The sequence below is a fragment of the Callithrix jacchus genome, chromosome 19 (assembly GCF_049354715.1).
Source record: "Callithrix jacchus isolate 240 chromosome 19, calJac240_pri, whole genome shotgun sequence".
Classification (NCBI taxonomy): Eukaryota; Metazoa; Chordata; class Mammalia; order Primates; family Cebidae; genus Callithrix; species Callithrix jacchus.
Genome location: NC_133520.1, coordinates 8,475,224 through 8,493,745, shown reverse-complemented (window position 1 = coordinate 8,493,745; position 18,522 = coordinate 8,475,224). Strand labels below are relative to the sequence as shown.

Here is an 18,522-nt window from a genome sequence, read left to right as displayed (position 1 = left end):
ATGGTGGGCTCCTGGAAAGCTTCAGAATAAGCAGTTGGTTGCCAGTGGAACCAACCATATATTCGAGGATTGGCACTTTTAGCCCAACCCCTGACCTCTGGGGAGCCACAAGAGCCTGAAGACTGAGTTAATCACCAATGGCCAATGATACAATCAATCATGCCTACATAATGAAGCTTCCATCAACACCCAAAAGGACAAGGTTTGGAAGAACTTCTGGATAGTAGAGGCTGAACATGTAGAGGTTCCTGAATAGTGGCTTGCCAGGAGAGGGAATGGAAGCTCTGCAACCCATCGCATATGATTTACGCTATGCATCCCGTCCATCTGGCTGTTCATCTCTACCCTCTGTGTTATCCTTTTAATAAATGGGTAACTAAGTAAAATGTTTCCCTGAGTTCTATGAATTGCTCTAGATGAAACCCAAAGAGGGGGTCATAAGAACCCCAATTTATAGCCAGTCAATCAGATATATAGCTGACAACCTACTACTTGTGACTGGCATCGGAAGTAGGTAGAAGTCTTGTAGGACTGAGCTCTTAACCTGTGGTGACGATCTCATGCTATTATCTCCAGGTAGATGATGTCATAATTGAATTGAATTAGAGAATAACCAGCTGGTGTTAGCTGGAGAATCCCCCAAAGAAATTGACTGGTGGGTGGGGGGAGAAAAGCCCAACATCTAGTGGCAAAAGTGTTGAGTGACTGTGTAAGAGAAAAAAAAAAAAAACACTGTGTATGGTTTTTTTCTTGTATTTTCACAGTAGCATTATTTTAGATGCTGTGAATTATAAAACTCAAGTATTTGGTAAGGTTCCTACTTGAAGGAGCTTAAAAGGCCTAAAGAAAAAAAAAGTTGGGGAAGTTGTGACTAACACACATGAGATAATTAGAAAATAAGTAGTCATTAACTATCCAGCTCTGACTGAAAGTAGAGTAGAAGTTCAGAATTATCCATGGGGATCGAAGCATTATGTAAGAATTTATGGAGTTAGGACTTGAATAGCATTATGAGGGCTTTGGATAGGAGGAGTGGGAGTAAAAGAAATCACCAACGGTGACCACATTATAACCACGAGCTTGGCAAAAAGTAAAGTCTGGCAATATCATGGAATGTTGAGACTGTGGAGTAACAGGGACTCATACAGAACAAGTGGGAATATAAGTTAGTACAATTATTTTGAGAAACAACTTGCCATCAACTAGTACAGCTGAGGAAGCTCACACCCTAGCAATTCCACTCTTAGGTATAAACTCCAGAGAAACTCTTGCATATGTGCATGAGGAAATATGTACACAGATAAGCAAAGCATCATTGTTTGTAATGGCAAAAATCTGGAAACAACCTAACAGTTCACTGACAGGACAGTGAATTAATTCTAGTCAGCAAGTGGAATTCGTATGGCATAGTGAATGAATGAATTACCACGACAGCTACATACTTCCTTCAGAAACATAATCCTGAAGGAAAAACTAAAGTCGCAGAAGATACAGGGCATGACTCCATTTATATAAAGTTTGAAAAGACAGGAAATGCATCAACAGGTTTCAAAGAAGTCACACAGAAATGATGTAATTATACAGCAAAGAAAAAGAAAGAACCGCTGGGCGCGGTGGCTCACGCCTATGATCCCAGCACTTTGGGAGGCGAGGCGGGTGGATCACAAGGTCAAGAGATCGAGACCATCCTGGTCAACATGGTGAAACCCCGTCTCTACTAAAAAATACAAAAAATTAGCTGGGCACGGTGGCGCGTGCCTGTAATCCCGGCTACTCAGGAGGCTGAGGCAGGAGAATTGCCTGAATCCAGGAGGCGGAGGTTGTGGTGAGCCGAGATCGCACCATTGCACTCCAGCCTGGGTAACAAGAGTGAAAGTCCGTCTCAGAAAAAAAAAAAACAAAAAGAAAGAACCACAAAATTCTAATTTATGGTTACCTTAGGGGATGAGAGAAGGGAATGGGACTGAGGAGGGACACTCAGGACTCTTGAGAGTTCCTGGTAAGATTGTATTTCTTAAGGTGGGTGGTCATATACACATATTTCTTATATATATATAAAATGTAGGGATGTGTACGTATGTGTATATAAAACACACTCAGATGTATGGTTATATATCTATTTTTAAATGAGACAACAGGAACTTCCACATGAAAATATAGGAAGGGATAAACAATAAAAACATGAAGAGAAGACTTCAGCCTGCCATGTTTGGGGGAAATAGGAAAACAAAGATTTTAAGAAGGACGTACTATAGCTACTAGCAGAAAAGCTCACGTATTATATACACTTACTTGTATTTTGGTTGCAGGGTATTTAATATCAAGAATTAATTCCTTTATTTCTGTTTCAACCAAATCTATAAAGAAGAAATTAATCAAGGTAAAATTTTAATTTTTATAACAGTGAAACATTATTCTGAAAGAAAATGAACACATCTATACTATCAGTGAGTCTAAAGGATTTTTGGGTTCTCTCGCATTAATCTTTCCTTGTTATAAACTATAACAGCCTCTAGATGGCAGACTTCATCCTTACAGAGCAATTGCAGTAAGTACAAGTGATCACTTGTATCACTTATACCTCACCTCATTCTGAAAAGGAGTTGGGCTCATCCATGGATTATTTTGATTGCTCCATTCACAATACTTTATTGATTCAAAAGATGATAGAACAATATGCTTTATGATTAGTATGACAGAATACCTACCAACATTGGGAGATCTTGTTTTCAGTAAGGCTGCTAGTTTCTTCACTAGGTGCATATCCTTGGCTCGTTCACTCTTCTTATCACTAAAACAAGACATATAACAAATTCTTACAGCATATGAAATTGTCTTCTTTCTAACTCTGACGCACTCCAACTATTTTTTCCTTTTTGTGTTTCCTATTTAACTTTAAAGATATCAGTCTAAAGACAAAGGAAACAACAAAATAGAACTACAAAACAGAGTACAGAGAAGCATCAGTCAGCAACACCGGATAACCTTACCTCAGTGCCAAATGGAAGGGAACGTTAACTGTTTTCACACTTCCAGACACTGGATCAACAAGACAGATCTGATAAGTCTGTGGCTGCCAACTCTGACTGGTAACATTATTTAAGCCCATTATTTTATATCCAGGATACAGTAGCCTAAAAAAAACACAAATCAATATGGTAAAAATATTAGAACAAGGAGAAATGCCCAAAAGTGCTTTTATTATAGTTACGGAACCCAACATTATTATCAATTTAGGAGCATTAATAAGGCAACTAAATACTGACAGCAAACACGTAAGTAGAGCAAGGCTCAGCTAGCAGAGTTCTGCTTTGTTAAAAGATTCGATAAAATAAAATGAATACAGTCAGGCCCAGGTTTCAATGGCAAACAAAGCATTCACCTCACTTATCACTAGGGCAATCTGAAGGAACCTTTCCTTTTGAGCCTTCACAGCATAAGTCAGGGACAAATGTCAGCAAAAAGCTAACTTTAATTCAGTAGCGCATCATGGCATTTTCCACTTTTCTTCTTGTTATTAAATAATTATAAACCAGGCACTCACAGGGAAAACCACAATAAAGAATATTGTAATTCTCAAACGTGGAATCTAATGAGGAGCTTTAGTAAAAGCTTTATTTTAATAAAAGCATTCCGATTTTTCATTTTGTAACCAGCACAATGCCAGCATTTGCAGCTTACCTGCAGTGCTTCCCCACATTGAAAGCTCCTACTCTAGGTCCCTGCTGTGTGCTCCACACTTCTAAAATTCCCCTTCGTGGAGCATAGATCACAAGGAATTGAGCTACTCGACTTGGACCCTGAGAATTTCCAAAGGGAGAAAAATCTGCCTTTTCTGGTACTCTTTCATGGAGGTCCTCTACAACTTGAATCCATCCAATTTGTGCATCGCGGTACCCTTAAAGACAGAGGAAAAGGGAAGTTAATTACTTAATCTAGGTTCCAAGGTAACCTCCTGAAGTACTCTGGAATAGTGGGTGTGAAGGAAGAAAAGCTATAAAAGTGTATTTTATTATTATGGAATAGCTTAAATAAAAAATGGTAATAAATAATAACCAGTATATCACTACGACTTATCAAATATTAGTACTTTGTTATATTTGCTTCTGATCACTTTTTCTTTGTAAAAAGAAAATACGCAGTGGCTTACACCTATAAATCCAGCACTTTGGGAGGCCAAGGCGGGTGGATAATCTGAGATCAGGAGTTCGAGAACAGCCTGACCAACATGGTGAAACCCCTGTCTCTACTAAACACAAAAAATTAGCTGGACGAGGTGGAACATGCCTGTAATCCCAGCTACTTGGGAGGCTGAGGCAGAATCATTTCAACCCGGGAGGCAGACATAGCGCCATTGCACTCCAGCCTGGGCAACAAGAGCAAAACTCAAGAATGGAAAAGATTATAGATATAATTGAAGCTACCTGATTACCCCTCCTGATCCCATTCCATTCCCTTCCCAACCAAGCCTTTTGGTGATATTCAGATAGAGAGAAAATATGGGCTACAAGGCGACGGGAGGAAGGTCCTGCATGGGAGAAGTAGCTGATGCTGTCTTCCATTTTAGGGTGGCCCCTCTTACGGGCAATTGATTCTTCTTTCCAAGTACACAATGGAAAGGAAAACTGAATGCACCCGCTGCAGAAAGACAGGCAATGATGTGAGGAGTAAAATTGCCATAGGGGACTTGGAGCCGTCAGTACAGCTTTGTCTTCTGGATTTTAGAAAAGTCTGGCTGAGAACACACCTTTGATATTGTTTCAGAAGACAAACACCAAGGAGAAATGATCTATCTGCAGTACTAAAATCATTTCTACAGATACTTAGACACGTAGTAAGTAAAGACTGCCTGCCTCTGTCTGTCACTGCAGGAGTTTTTTGGTAAGAAGGTGATAGTAGCTTCAATCTGGTCCAGAGTAATTTAATGACCTCAATCCCTAATTCCACAGATTTTAGAGGACAGACAAGATTGCACCATACATTGTGGTCTACACTGACATGTTACTATTTCAGATGATTCTAAATAATGTAATCATCCCTTTTTAGTCAGGGAGATAGTATTTTATTCGGGGCTTGACAATGTGTCCAGTTAAAAGATATTTTCAAGTCTCCCTTAGAGTTAGATGAGGCCATGTCAGTAAGTCCTGGCTAATGTAGACAATGGTTGAAGAGACTTTGGGGAATATCCTCAAAGTAGATTGACTCAGTTGTCAGAAGAAGCCTTCTTCCTTTCTGCTTCCTTCCTGGAATGCAGATAAGAGGGCTGTCTATGAGAACCTTGAGTGGGGAAGCACAAGGAAGAAGACTGTGTTCATGAAGATACTGTGGTCTGTTACTCAGGCCTGTTACTAACAGCTGAACGAAACTCCTAAGTGACATACTTATTGACACACCAGGTGGACTGACCCAAGCACTTGGATATAAAAGTCAAGTAAGTGAACATGGGTTTTGCTATCTTAAATGTGAAAGACTTGGCATTATAGATTTGGGGAGCACATTTGGCTCAAGAACGGCTTTGTGAAGGGGAATAAATGTAGCAGGGGCAAGAAACTGAACTCAGAAATCGACAATGACAGTGAGAATTGAAAGAAACTGCGTCAGGTAAAGGTAAAACATGGCTATGAGGTGATCGAACCTAAAGGACGGACCGACTGACTACTCGATCAGGTGGTTGCTGATCCGAGTTCACGGCAAAAAGATAAAAACATGTGAACATGAAGAATCAAACATAAAGAATTATCAACCAGAAGCTGAAGGATGAAAACACTGCTCAACTATTGGGGTGAAAAGTAATTCTTTTTCTGGATTGTTGTAAGAAGTACCTTTCCACATGCGTATTGCAATTCCTCTAGCTACATCCAATAAAATAACTCTGCCGAAATCATCTGTTACTGCTGCCAGCGTGTTACATGGAGAGAGACATATGCTTTCACCATGGCGTCTAGAATCCGGAAGTCCAAATCTGACATTTAAAAAGAAAATAAAAGCTCAAATCACATTCGAATTCAGAAATATATAACAGAATAATGAAATGCATAAATGAAATAGGCTGAATCTGTTTTTATATAAAGAAATATGAATTTTGCCTGGATTAATAGTTAATTTATTAATCATAACTGACATCTGTAATATAAGATATATAAAAGCAATAAAACCACAAGTCTATGTAGGTTTTCAATAGATACCCACAACCCTATACCTTTAGAGAATATAAAGTATACCTTTATTTGATTAAGAGTCATGCCATAGAAAATAATGTCCTCACCATCAACTAAATTTTAGAATTTGCTCCCACACCGGCATCTTTGTCTATTTGAAGTTCTTCTTCCTAATCTTTCTCTTTTTTGTAAGATACCATATCCTGCTGAAACCAATCTGCCTGAAGCAAAAACTTTCCTTTTTCTAAACAGTTATCTCTAAACTTCTGTTGGTCTACAATCAACCTCATTAGAATTGTGAGTAAAATAAAAGTAAAGAGGTACTAAAAAAGAACTAGGAAACTCACTTTGAGAAAAGTCCCTGAAACAAAGATGCTCAAACTTTGTTACATCTATTTGAGATTCACAGGGCCATTGGCTAATTTCTTGATTGTTTATATTAGGAAACGTGATATGCTACAATATATTTTTTAAAAAGATGAAAAAACCTTAGATGATATACTTCGATAAATTTTAAGAATTAGTTGGCTCTCTTTAGGTGAAGAATATCCATAAAAAGGAGGATAAATAAACAGAACTATTTCCCTTCATGGTGGTACTTTATATTAGGTGATATAAAATGATTTTAAAACAAAACCAAACAGAAAAAACCCTTCCGTCTAAAAACTACTAATAAAAAAGAAACAAAAATCATGCTCCTTCCACCAAAAAAAAAATCTCACAAATATACTAATACATTCTAAAGCACTACTGAAATAAACAAGGAAGCACAGGCCAGGAGTCTTGTCTAAAGACTGCTTGAATACACGACTCCTGCTTTTACTTTTTTACTTTTTTTTTTGAGATTGAGTTTTGCTCTCCTCCCCCAGGATGGAGTGCAATGGAGCGATCTTGGCTCACTGCAACCTCTGCCTCCCCGGTTTGAGTGATTCTCCTGCCTCAGCCTCCTGAGTAGCTGGGATTACAGGCAAGCACCACCGTGCCTGGCTAATTTTTGTATTTTTAGTAGAGATTACGTTTCACCATGTTGGCCAGGCTGGTGTCAAACTCCTGACCTCAAGTGATCCACCCAACTCGGCCTCCCAAAGTGCTAGGATTATAGGCGTGAGCCACTGTAATCTACCAAGATTATATTTTTTAAAAGAAATCACTAAGAACTTTTAAAGTTTACATAACTTAGTAACAAACTAAACTTTTCAAAGAAATTCAACAGCTATCACTAAACCAATTTTCCTACGACTAAGCTAAGTTTATTTCTTAATAAGCACATTTAAGAAATACATCTTGAATACCTAATATGTAACAGGGATACAGCTGTGAACAAAACAGGTAAGAACCATTCTTCACGTAGAGTTTTACATTCTAGTGGGGGAAAAAAAATCCCACCGTAACGGCTTTCAGAAGTTCCAAAGACTTAGGAGATCGCAAATCAACCAAGCCTATGAAAAGACCATAAATGTAACAGTACTCTTCTAAAAGGACTAAAATTTGAGAAGCATGACAGACTTGCCTTACAGCTAGTGGGGTAGCCGGCTCAACCTTTGGCTTTTGCTTCTGAACAGCTTCTTCTTCATGCTTACCTTTCCAACCAAGCCAACCACTGAAAAGAAAGAAAACTTAGAATAAAACTGAGCTTCCAGGGTTGTAAAGTCCAAGCTACCAAAATATAGGTTAAAAGCAAGCTAGATACAAATTAGATATTTTTATTTAATTGTTAAGTAATTACCTGGCAGCATTAAATAAAGCAGAAGTGAGTTTACTTGCAACTGCTAGTGCAACATGGGATAATAATGGTTGTGTGCTTCCCTGAAAAACAGAACATTTGAGAGAAAATTTAGTAGCTTACAAAGAAACAAACATACTTTCTAAATAAAGTTTACTTTAAAATACTTTGGAAAAGTTGTAAAGGCTGGACTAGCAACTCAGTTTCTTTCAGAGTACAGTAAACAGTTTATTTTAGGAGCAATATAATAAAAAGTTTTAACTCTATAGTTTAAAAATAAAATCACCATTAGCCTATGTTACTATCAGACTATCCCTCTTTAAATTCCAATTCATTAAAATACATTTTAAACTAGGATATTAAGATTACGTTATTCTAGCTGGACCAGCCAACTCTTTTCTCTCTTTTTATATATATATGCACACACATACACAAACACACACATTTTGATAAAAGTAAAAAGATATTTTGGACAATTCTGAGAAGCATGCTTTATAAGTGAGAAACAAGAGCTGCCAAATCTAACACTCAACTTTCCCCTATTTTAGGAAGCAATTTTCACCCTTATAACAAGCATAGCTGGCAACTTGTTCCGTCTTTACAAATTCCTCATTTACTCAAATCCCTAGTGGGCTAACATCATTAACAAGCTTGAGCTTCTGACTACTACAGCAATATTTAAAGCTATCAAAGAACTCAGGGCTTCAGAAACAAAGAATTTTCTTTTATACTGATTTTAGTACCTTTTTAGTTAATCTAAATAGAATTTGGAAGAAAGCTAGTTGAGATTAATGTTAGTTTCAATTAAAATTTAGAAAGGTAAACTGCTTAATCTTCTAAAGCTAAGAAGTCACCATATCCAATTTGTAGGCCAAGTTGTAAAATCAAGAGTGGCCTTACTCATGATCAGTGATAAAACTCATACCTCTAAAGCATAGAAGAAGCCGGTAAATGGATTGGACCCTACAGTGATGTACTGAGACATGGCAGGTGGACTATTTTTAATTGCTGCATTAAATCCACCTATATTGGAGGCAGTCTTCATTTGATCAAAGGGGGACAGAGTCATAATACCTAATGATAAAAAAAAAAAAAACGTGATTTGTGGTCCTTACATTTTTACTTCAGTTCCATTCTAAGATGCTAAATCCTTAGTTTTATTCAAACAAAAGTCATTTTAAGAGCTACAAAATCAACATCAGAAAATATTTTGCTAGGCACAGTGGCTCACTCCTGTAATCCCAACACTCGAGAGGCCAAGGCAGGTGGATCACTTGAGGTTAAGAGTTCAAAACCAGCCTGGACAACATGGTGAAACCCCATCTCAACTAAATATACAAAAATTAGCCAGGTGTGGTGGTGGGTGTCTGTAATCTTAGCTACCTGGAAGACTGGGGCAGGAGAACTGCTTGAACATGGGAGGTGGAGGTTGCAGTGGGCCGAGACCACAACGATTGCACTCCAGCCTGGGCGACAACAGAGCAAGACCTCGTTTCCCACCCCAAAATTAAAAATTCCATCTATAATTTCTATAACCTATAGAATATAAAACCAAAATTTAATTTTTTGAATAGATACAAAACTCAGAGGTACCAGAAGTATATAGTCCACTTATATTCCCAAGTACCAATATACATCTCATTTTTTTCTTTTTGAGATGGAGTCTCACCCTGTCACTCAGGCTGGAGTGCAATGGTGTGATCTCAGCTCACTGCAACCTTTGCCTCCCAGGTTCAAGCGATTCTCTTGCCTCAACCTCCCTGAATAGCTGGGACTACAGGCATGTGCCACCATGCCCAGCTAATTTTTGTATTTTTAGAAGACACGGAGTTTCGCCATGTTGGCCAGGCTGTTCTCAAACTCCTGACCACAGGTGATCCACCCACCTCAGTCTCCCAAAGTGTTGGGATTACAGGCGTGTGCCACGGCACCAGCCCCAATTTGCTTTTTAGTAGCAACAACCAATATAATTGTTTCTTATGCTGTCTTCCAGAGGTGTTGTATACACACAAATGACAGAACATCAAATAAGTTGATGCATGCCTCACTTTTTATATTTAAGAAAACATCAAGAAGACATCATTCTTCTCATCAATCTTAGTATTCTATTATATAGACATAGCATAATTGATCTGACCTACTGGTGGACATTTAGGTCATTTCCCATCTTTTGGCACTACAAAGAATTCTACAATATATATACATCCTTAATGTCTTTGCACACCTATATACATCTATCTATACTGTAATTATATACATATGTTTTTAAAAACATTAGTGCAGGGTCAAACAGGATCTACATTAAAAAAAATTTTTTTTGAGATGGAGTCTTCCCTTGTCACTAAGGCTGGAGTGCAGTGGCACTATCTCGGCTCACTGCAACCTCCGCCTCCCGGGTTCAAGCAATTCTCTGCCACGGCCTCCCGAGCAGCTGAGATTACAGGCACCTACCACCAGGCCTGGCTAATTTTTGTATTTTTAGTAGAGACAAGGTTTCAGCATCTCGACCAGGCTGGTCTTGAATTCTTGACCTCATGATCCACCCGCCTTGGCCTCCCAAAGTGCTGGGATTACAGGCTTGAGCCACTGCGCCTGGCCTTTAAAAAAAATTTTAAGTACTGCTACACTGCATTCCATAAAGATGGCGCTAACTTACACTCCCACAAAAAAAGCTGAGAATACTTGTGCTCAGTATCATTCCAAAACAGTGAGAACACACACTTTTGAATGTCTGCTCTGTGGTTCAGAAACCCCCAGTGTTTCATAACGGAGACTTACTTTTCATTTCCTTAAGACTCTAAGAGCAAAAATAGCTTAAAGGTTGATAGCCATATGCCTGGGTGGCGTAGCGAGGAATACCCAGTGTCATTTAATTTCACCTGAATGGCAAGAGGGGAAACTGAGCTTAGAGAGCTGGGAAGTAAGGAACTGCTGCTATTCTAACATAGATGGACTCAGGCAGTGTCTTCAAACTTGAGTACTCATACGATACATGAAGATACCCCATTGAGATAAGCTGAACTCAAATATACCATAGAATGAACCAAGGGTTACAGTTTCTATTGTTCCATATACTTTTTTTTTTTTTTGAAACGGTCTTTCTCTGTCACCCAGGCTGGTGTGCAGTGGCACGGTCACGGCTCACTGCAGCCTCAGCCTTCTGGGCTCAAGCGATCATCCCACTCCAGCCTCCCAAGTAGCTGGGATTACAGGCGCAGGTGACCACACATGGCTAATTTTTTTATTTCTCATAGAGAAAGGGTTTTGCCATGTTGCCCAGACTGGTCTTGAACTCCTGAGCTCAAGTGATCCCACTCACTGTGGCCTCCCAAAGGGCTAGAATTATAGGGGCATGCTGCTGTGCCCGGCATTACTAATTTTCATATACATGTATTGCCTCCCCGTTGCCTGAAAACTGTCAAATAATGAATTTGTACTTAAGATGAGTCCTAGGAAAGGAAATTCTTTTAGTGAGTTCATTAGCAAAACATTCGCTGGATTTATGGGAATTAAAGTGATCAAACAAATCCTTGGACTGTTAATTCCCGTCTCACTTCCTAGAATATTATAAAATGTCAGAACACCTGCCTCATAGTCATGAATGAATCCATGATTCAGTAGACAAAATATTTTCACTACATTATAAAATTTGCATAAATTTTGCCTGACTCCACCAGAACATGATCAAAGAGTAAACTGTAAGACATATAAATTGAAATTTAAGTTTTAAAACAGCTTCTTTGCATATTCCCATGCAATACACATGGGAGTGTAAATTGATACAAGATAATCCACATGACCATTTTGCAATAGATACAAATTTTTTAAAGGATTCTAATTTATAGTAAGGAAATGGCTGATTAGTTCTTTCCATCCTTGCCACCAATGATCTTTTCCTTCTATAACATAAACCTTTTCCTTCTATAATGTAAATCTGTAGATTTACATTTACATTTTCAATGTCATGCTTTAGTTCCTGTCATCAGCATCTGTAGATTCTTTGTAACCTTGATTTCAAGCATACCACACTTAGACCACAACCTCCTAGCTTTCCAACTCAATTACTCTAGAAACTCCCTGCAGTAATTTCACAATTTCGACTTTCAAATAATTAATCTTATTATTTTTTCCACTATTTATCAAGTACCTCTTGGCATCACTTCCGTTTTTATCCAGCTTAGATTTGTGTTCCATCCTCACCACTTTCTTGTAAATACTCACAACCCCCCTACACCTGTCTCCCCCTACACATATACTTCCCTGGCTAAATCTTAACCTTGGTCGACCTAAACCTTCTCCACTCTCTGATCTTGAAGCAAAATAGCTGATCATTGCTAAGAAAAACAATAATCTCTGGGTTTCAAAGTAAGGACAACAAACAAATGGACATAAAGGCTGGTCCAAAATCCTCTGATCTCAACTCTTTCCCACCCTTGATCCTTTGAAACCTGGCTGTTTGAGACTAATTTCCCACAGTCTACATTTTGCTGACTACATTCCTATAGTATTATTTGTTTTTCTGCCCTCTATATTGCTACATATTGGTACTGAATTTAGGGGGCTGTTACCTTTCGAGTCACCGATTTTAGCACTATTTTTCATTAACTGAAGTTAATGGCTTATTAACTTAATAAGAATGGTGGTATGGCTTATTTACATCTCTTTCTCTCCCTATATCCTTCCAAAATATTTGTATCTCAAATTATTAAATTCCCTGTTTTCATTATTAGGAATGATATAACTCACTGCTGAGACACTACTTACTATATTTCCTTGGCTGTGCATTTTTTTCCTGGCGTTATTATTACCTTGTCATTTAGAGTTTTCCCTGAGCATCTGAGGCTTTTCCACACTTTGAAAGACACCAAAGTCCCTCTTAATATAAATTTCCATAAAGTCAAACTCATTGGATGATTTTCTAGGTCTAGTAGAGCGGCTAAAGAAGGCCTCTTTGACAAAGTGATATATAAACAGAGACCTGAGCGAAGAGAGGGAGAAAGTCATGTGACTAGCTGGTTAAAGGTTTCCCGGCAGAGGAAGCAGTAATTCTAAATGCCCTAGAGTGGGAATATGCTTGCTGCGTCTGAGGAACACAAAGGAGATCCACGTGATGAAACACAATGCACAGGGAGGGGTATACTGCAGGAGACAGTGTCAGAGTACCATAAGCCAGGTAAGGTTTGGCCTTGTGTCACAGTGAGGAGCAACCAGAAGAAGATGGTGTGTGAAAAAAAGGAGCAAGTTTGACAGGAGGAAATTAAGAATTCAATTTGGGATAAGTTTGATATCTAGGTAGAAATTGTTCAGTAGGGAGCTAGAAAAATGAGTATGAGGCTTCAGGACTCATCAAAAGAGGTCAGGACCTCCATAAACATGGAGATACTGGGAATCTATTTTTTGTGTTTTCTTTTTTTTGAGACGAAGTCTCACTCTGTCGCCAGGCGGGAGTGCAGTGGCGCAATCTCAGCTCACTGCAACCTCTGCCTCCCAGGTTTAACCGATTCTCCTGCCTCAGCCCCCCAAGTAGCTGGGACTACAGGTACACACCACCACACCCAGCTAATTTTGTGTATTTTTAGTAGAGACAGGGTTTTACCATGTTGGCTAGATGGTCTCCATCTCCTGACCTCGTGATCTGCCCACCTCAGCCTTCCAAAGTGCTGGGATTATAGGCGTGAGCCACTGTACCCGGCCTGGGAATCTATTTCTTATTTTCCTTGTCATTTGGAGAGCAGGGGGTGAAAATATTTATTCTTAAGCCTATATTAATTTGGCTTTCACCCTCACCATTCTACTTTAACTGTTCATATCAAGAGTCAATAAATAATTCCAAGTTGTCAAATACAACAGACCTTCTTTTCTTGAATTCTACAAAGCATTCCATAGTAAATCACTCCCTCTCAAATTTATATCTACAATCCCAGCTTCCTCCCTGAACTTCAGACACTCATGTCCAATTTGTATACTTGATTCCTCTACTTGAATGTATAACTGTGTCAGAAGTTAGCCTGTAAAAACATAACTCATTATTTTACTACCTTAAATCTCTTCCTCTCCTCCTCCTTATTCTCATTTCAGTAAACAGTCTCATCATCCACCCTGTTGCTCAAACTTAAAATTTAAGAAATCCTTAATTCTTTTCTTCCTATTTCTCAAAACCATTCCTTAGCAATTACAAAATGTATCTCAAATCTGTCTACTTCCTTCCAACTCCGGTGCCTCCACCATAAAGCCATCGTTCTCTCTTGCATGAATTATTGTAATATACTCCTAACTGGTCTCCTTGCTTTCATCTACAAGCATCTCCCTAAAGAACAAACAGAGAGATATGTTTACATGCAATCTCCTACTTAGAGTCCATCAATAACATCCATTGCATTTAGAATAAAATCTGACCTCCTTATCCCTACGTGATCTAACCCTAGTCTGCATCTGCAGCCTAACCTTGTCCTGTTTCCCCCTCACTCTTTATGGCCAAGTCACACCAACCCCCTTTCTGTTTCTTGAACACTCTGAAATCTTCAAGGCTCCCACGCCTATATCTCTAATGCTCCTCTGCCTGGAATGTTCTTCCTACATCTCTTTCCATAGATGGCTCCTTCTCATCCTTCAAGTCTCAGTCTGAACGTCATGTCCCTGGAGAGGCCTTTCCTCACTAGTCTACCTAAAGCACCCTCTTCCTTCACTCTCTATCATAACTTCTATTTATTTTCTTCATGATGCCCACTAACAGTCTGATATTACCATATTCATTCATTTAGTTTGTTTGTTTCCCCATCATCGAAATGTAAGCTTTATGAGGGTGTGTCCTAGCTTGTATTTCTAGCACAAATACTAATAGGTACTCATTTATTTGTTGAATAAATTAACCAGACCTTTACATAAAGATGTACATACAATAACGTTTATTGGACCCTTTTTAATTTTGTCGGCTGGGGATAAATGAATAGAATAATATTTTCTATCCAATCATTTTCCCTAGCCAGTTTCAATGTTCCAAAGTTTAATTCACAGAGCAGGGAAGTTCCCCTGAACTGAACTCAACACTTTGGAATTTTGTAGCATTTGCAGTCAAATGCTCTACCACTGAGCTATACCCCCGAAATTTTGTAGCATTTTTATGCTAGCAAAAAAGTAGATAAACTGAAATGTTTACCAATAGCTTTTTATTACAGAGTATTCCAAATAAGAGCTATGCAGTAAATAGAAAGATGGCCTATGTGTCAGAAACCTCGTTAGCCCCTCTTGAGTCATACTCCTTCCTTTTTTCCTTGCTCTTCCTCTCCCAGTGTCCAGTTTGCATAGAATGAGCAGAACTTGACCAAGTGAACAAACACAGAGGAGGCGTTCTAGCCAACATGCACATACACCTAGGGGTAAAAGTGTATAGTGTGCTGGAGAAACAATCAGTGTTTCCTCCTCTGCTCCACTACAGCTGGTCCCTTTGCTACAATTATTATGATGTAGTATCATAGCCATTCACATGTGTTTCTTCTCATTAGACTCCCAGACTCACAATTTCCAGACAGCAGAGAAGGATGTCTTTTCATCTCTATACCCTCAATACCTAACACAGTAAGCTCTCTTATAGGGTTGCAAGAAGAAATCTACTTTTATCTATATTCTACTGGTTTAAAGGTTACTTTTTTTTTTTTAAAGCAATAGGGTCTTGCTAGGCTGCTCAGGCTGGTCTTGAACTCCTAAGCTCAAAAGATCCTCCTACCTCAGCCTTCTGAGTAGCTGAAATTACAGGTGTAAGCCACCACACCTGACCAAGGTTACATTTTTAAAAGACTAATTTATATGGTCATTATATCGACCAAATTTGTCTGTAGAAAAATTAGTCAAATAGTGAGTGATTTAAAACAATACAACACTGTGGCTGAGGGCATAATTAAATCTTTATTGAAACTGCTACCATCTCTTTTTGTTTTTTGTTTTCTTGACACAGTCTTGCTCTATCACTCAGGCTGGAGTGCAGTGGCGCAATCTTGGCTCACTGCAACCTCAGCCTCTTAGGTTCAGGCAATTCTCCTGCCTCATTCTCCCAAGAAACTGGGAATACAGGTGTGCACCAGACCAGGCTAATTTTTGTATTTTTAGTAGAGATAGGGTTTCACCATGTGGGTCGGGCTAATCTTGAACTCCTGGCCTCATGTGATTCACCCGCCTCAGCCTCCCAAAGTGCTGGGATTATAGGTATTAGCCACCATCCCCAGCTTTAAAGATACATGCCTATGATGCTCTGAATCTGAACCTCCAGATGTCTCACCAGAAACAATGCATTTTTTCACATAAGAATAAATGTTGGCTGGGTATGGTGGCTCACACCTGTAATCCTAGCACTTTGGGAGGCTGAGGTGGGCAGATCACTTGAGGTCAGGAGTTCAAGACTAGCCCAGCCAACATGATGAAATTCTGTCTCTATTAAAAATACAAAAATTAGTCAGACATGGTGATGGACGCTTGTAATCTCAGCTACTCGGAAGGCTGAGGTGGCGGAGGCTGCAGTGAGCCGAGATCGCGCCACTGCACTTTAGCTTCAGCGATAGACTGAGACTGCGTCTCAAACAAAATAATAATAATAAAGAATAAATGTCCATTTCTAACAAATGAGATACTTCAGCAAAAAAGTATAAGAAGTAAATTCCAAGAAAATTTTAATTAGTAATACTTACCAACACTAGCATGATCAATAATAGTGTCAATATCTTGTAGACCCCATTTCTTATAAGCTAATGGTGGTGGTTGTATGTTCTCATTGCCTGATGCTGCAGCTACCAAAGACAAAATAGATAATCCAAACTTAATTATTATGGATAAAATTAAGTTTTACAAAAAATCATTAAAACCATACTAATTTATTTTTCTAAAATTTCAGGTGATAATGAGGCAAAGTAATGAAAACAAGGCATAAAGTGAGAGTTATTTATACCAAGACAATAATCATAAAATGCAAACATTTAAAAGACTAAGTTGGCTGTCACAAAAGATTCTCAATACAAACCACCGTGCTTCCAAACAAAACAAGGAAAAAGAGAAAAAAAGAGTCTCAAACACTCAAGTAATTAAAGAAGACTATTAAAAATCCTATACTACTACTAAAAATCGAAGTGAATTCAGGCTGAGCACGGTGGCTCATGCTTGTAATTCCAGCACTTTGGGAAGCCGAGGCAGACAGATCGCTTTAGATCAGGAGCTTGTGATCAGTCTGGCCAACATGGTGAAACCCCGTCTCTAGTAAAAATGCAAGAATCAGCCAGGTATGGTGGTGCACGGCTGTAGTCCAAAATACTCAGGAGGCTGAGGTGGGAAAATCACTTGAACCCAGGAGGTGGAGACTGCAGTGAGCTGAGATCACACCACTGCACTTTAGCCTGGATGACAGAGGCAGAACAAAAACAAAACAAAACAAAAGTGCATTCAAACTGCAAGTGACGTCAAGTAAGAAATTTCTCCCTCTTGACAAAGTGGATAAAATCCTAGTGATAGCAATCAGTGCTTTACTGAGTGAAAAACTAAAAACCTGATATACCTGGCAGAGTACACATACAGCAAGGTCTCTAATCTGGGTGACTGAGACCAGACTTGATAGAAAGATATGTTAAAAGCAACAGCACTGTCAAATAAAAAAACAAGAATGAAATGCCAGTGTTTAACCTCAGTCCCTTCACCTACTGAGTAAGAAAAGGAAAAGTAACAGTTACACCTCTTGCCACAGATTCATGCATATCCCGTTAATTGATAAGTTCCCATGCTGCATATTAGAATACTGCTGAATTCTGGCTGTTTATTCAGGAAAGTGAAAAAATAATAATAAAGAAAAAATATAATCCTCTAAACATTGCAGACTGATAGTAAGGCCAAGAAATGATAACTTTCTTATATGCTGAAATAAATGTCACAATTTATGGCTAAGTAACCAGAACTCTTTTTACAGCAACTTACAGCAAAGGGGCACTAAGTGGCTTAATTCCTTACTTCCTAGGAGACAAACGGCTTTATGGTCTTATATAAAACAAACAGAAATTCAAAAATGGGGAAAAATCAAATGGGTGTTAATGCCAATTATAAAGTAATTGTCTATCTCTATTAATGAACTTCTTATCCACAGAAAGTTGCCTTTTGATATATATTCATTCTAAGTATTTTATATGTTCTCAAGATAATGAAGCTTATGGTGGGTTAAATTTAAAAAATTTAAAAGATCATGAAAATAAGCATAAAAATTTAAATAAACTTTTTAAAAAAGAACCACACAGCCAAGACTTCAGAATTTTACCAATCATATCAACCTGCTAAAAAAGACAGAGAAAAAAATTTTTTGCAATATAAGATGCTGCATTTATACTAGATTTAGAAATAATTTCGGATCCCAATTTTAGAGTTGTTAAAATACAGAAAAGTCTTAAAATCAGCAAAAATATGAGTAGTGGCACTGACTTCCCCTTTCCTTCTGGGATTGAGTAGAGCAGCCTTGGTGGCCCCAAAACAAAATTTAACTCCTAAATGGTTGAGACGGTTTCCTGAAAACACAGACTGATTAGGATATGTTTACTGTTTCATAAAATCATTTCTAAATTTAGTCTAAATGCAGCATCTTATATTGCAATCAAAACTTTCTCTCCTTTTTAGCAGGCT

The 18,522-nt window shown here is 38.4% G+C and overlaps 1 protein-coding gene and 1 non-coding gene across 5 annotated transcripts in view; both read right to left on the bottom strand.

Moving 5' to 3' along the window:
* The window catches only part of LOC108590127 (rab3 GTPase-activating protein non-catalytic subunit), a 113,351-nt gene that overhangs the window by 38,668 nt on the left and 56,161 nt on the right, over positions 1–18,522 (bottom strand). For all 4 annotated transcript variants that reach the window (XM_035280827.3, XM_078356495.1, XM_035280828.3 and 1 more), the window contains 9 exons: positions 16,560–16,658; positions 8,807–8,955; positions 7,885–7,964; positions 7,669–7,758; positions 5,823–5,962; positions 3,682–3,898; positions 2,991–3,134; positions 2,709–2,791; positions 2,293–2,357 (listed from right to left, as the gene is read on the bottom strand). In XM_035280827.3, the coding sequence (XP_035136718.3) occupies positions 2,293–2,357; positions 2,709–2,791; positions 2,991–3,134; positions 3,682–3,898; positions 5,823–5,962; positions 7,669–7,758; positions 7,885–7,964; positions 8,807–8,955; positions 16,560–16,658 (1,067 nt within the window). The remainder of the gene's footprint in view (positions 1–2,292; positions 2,358–2,708; positions 2,792–2,990; positions 3,135–3,681; positions 3,899–5,822; positions 5,963–7,668; positions 7,759–7,884; positions 7,965–8,806; positions 8,956–16,559; positions 16,659–18,522) is intronic.
* On the bottom strand, positions 14,805–14,935 carry LOC118149602 (small nucleolar RNA SNORA36 family). Its single transcript, XR_004737174.2, has one exon. It is a non-coding gene; the product is annotated as a small nucleolar RNA SNORA36 family (small nucleolar RNA).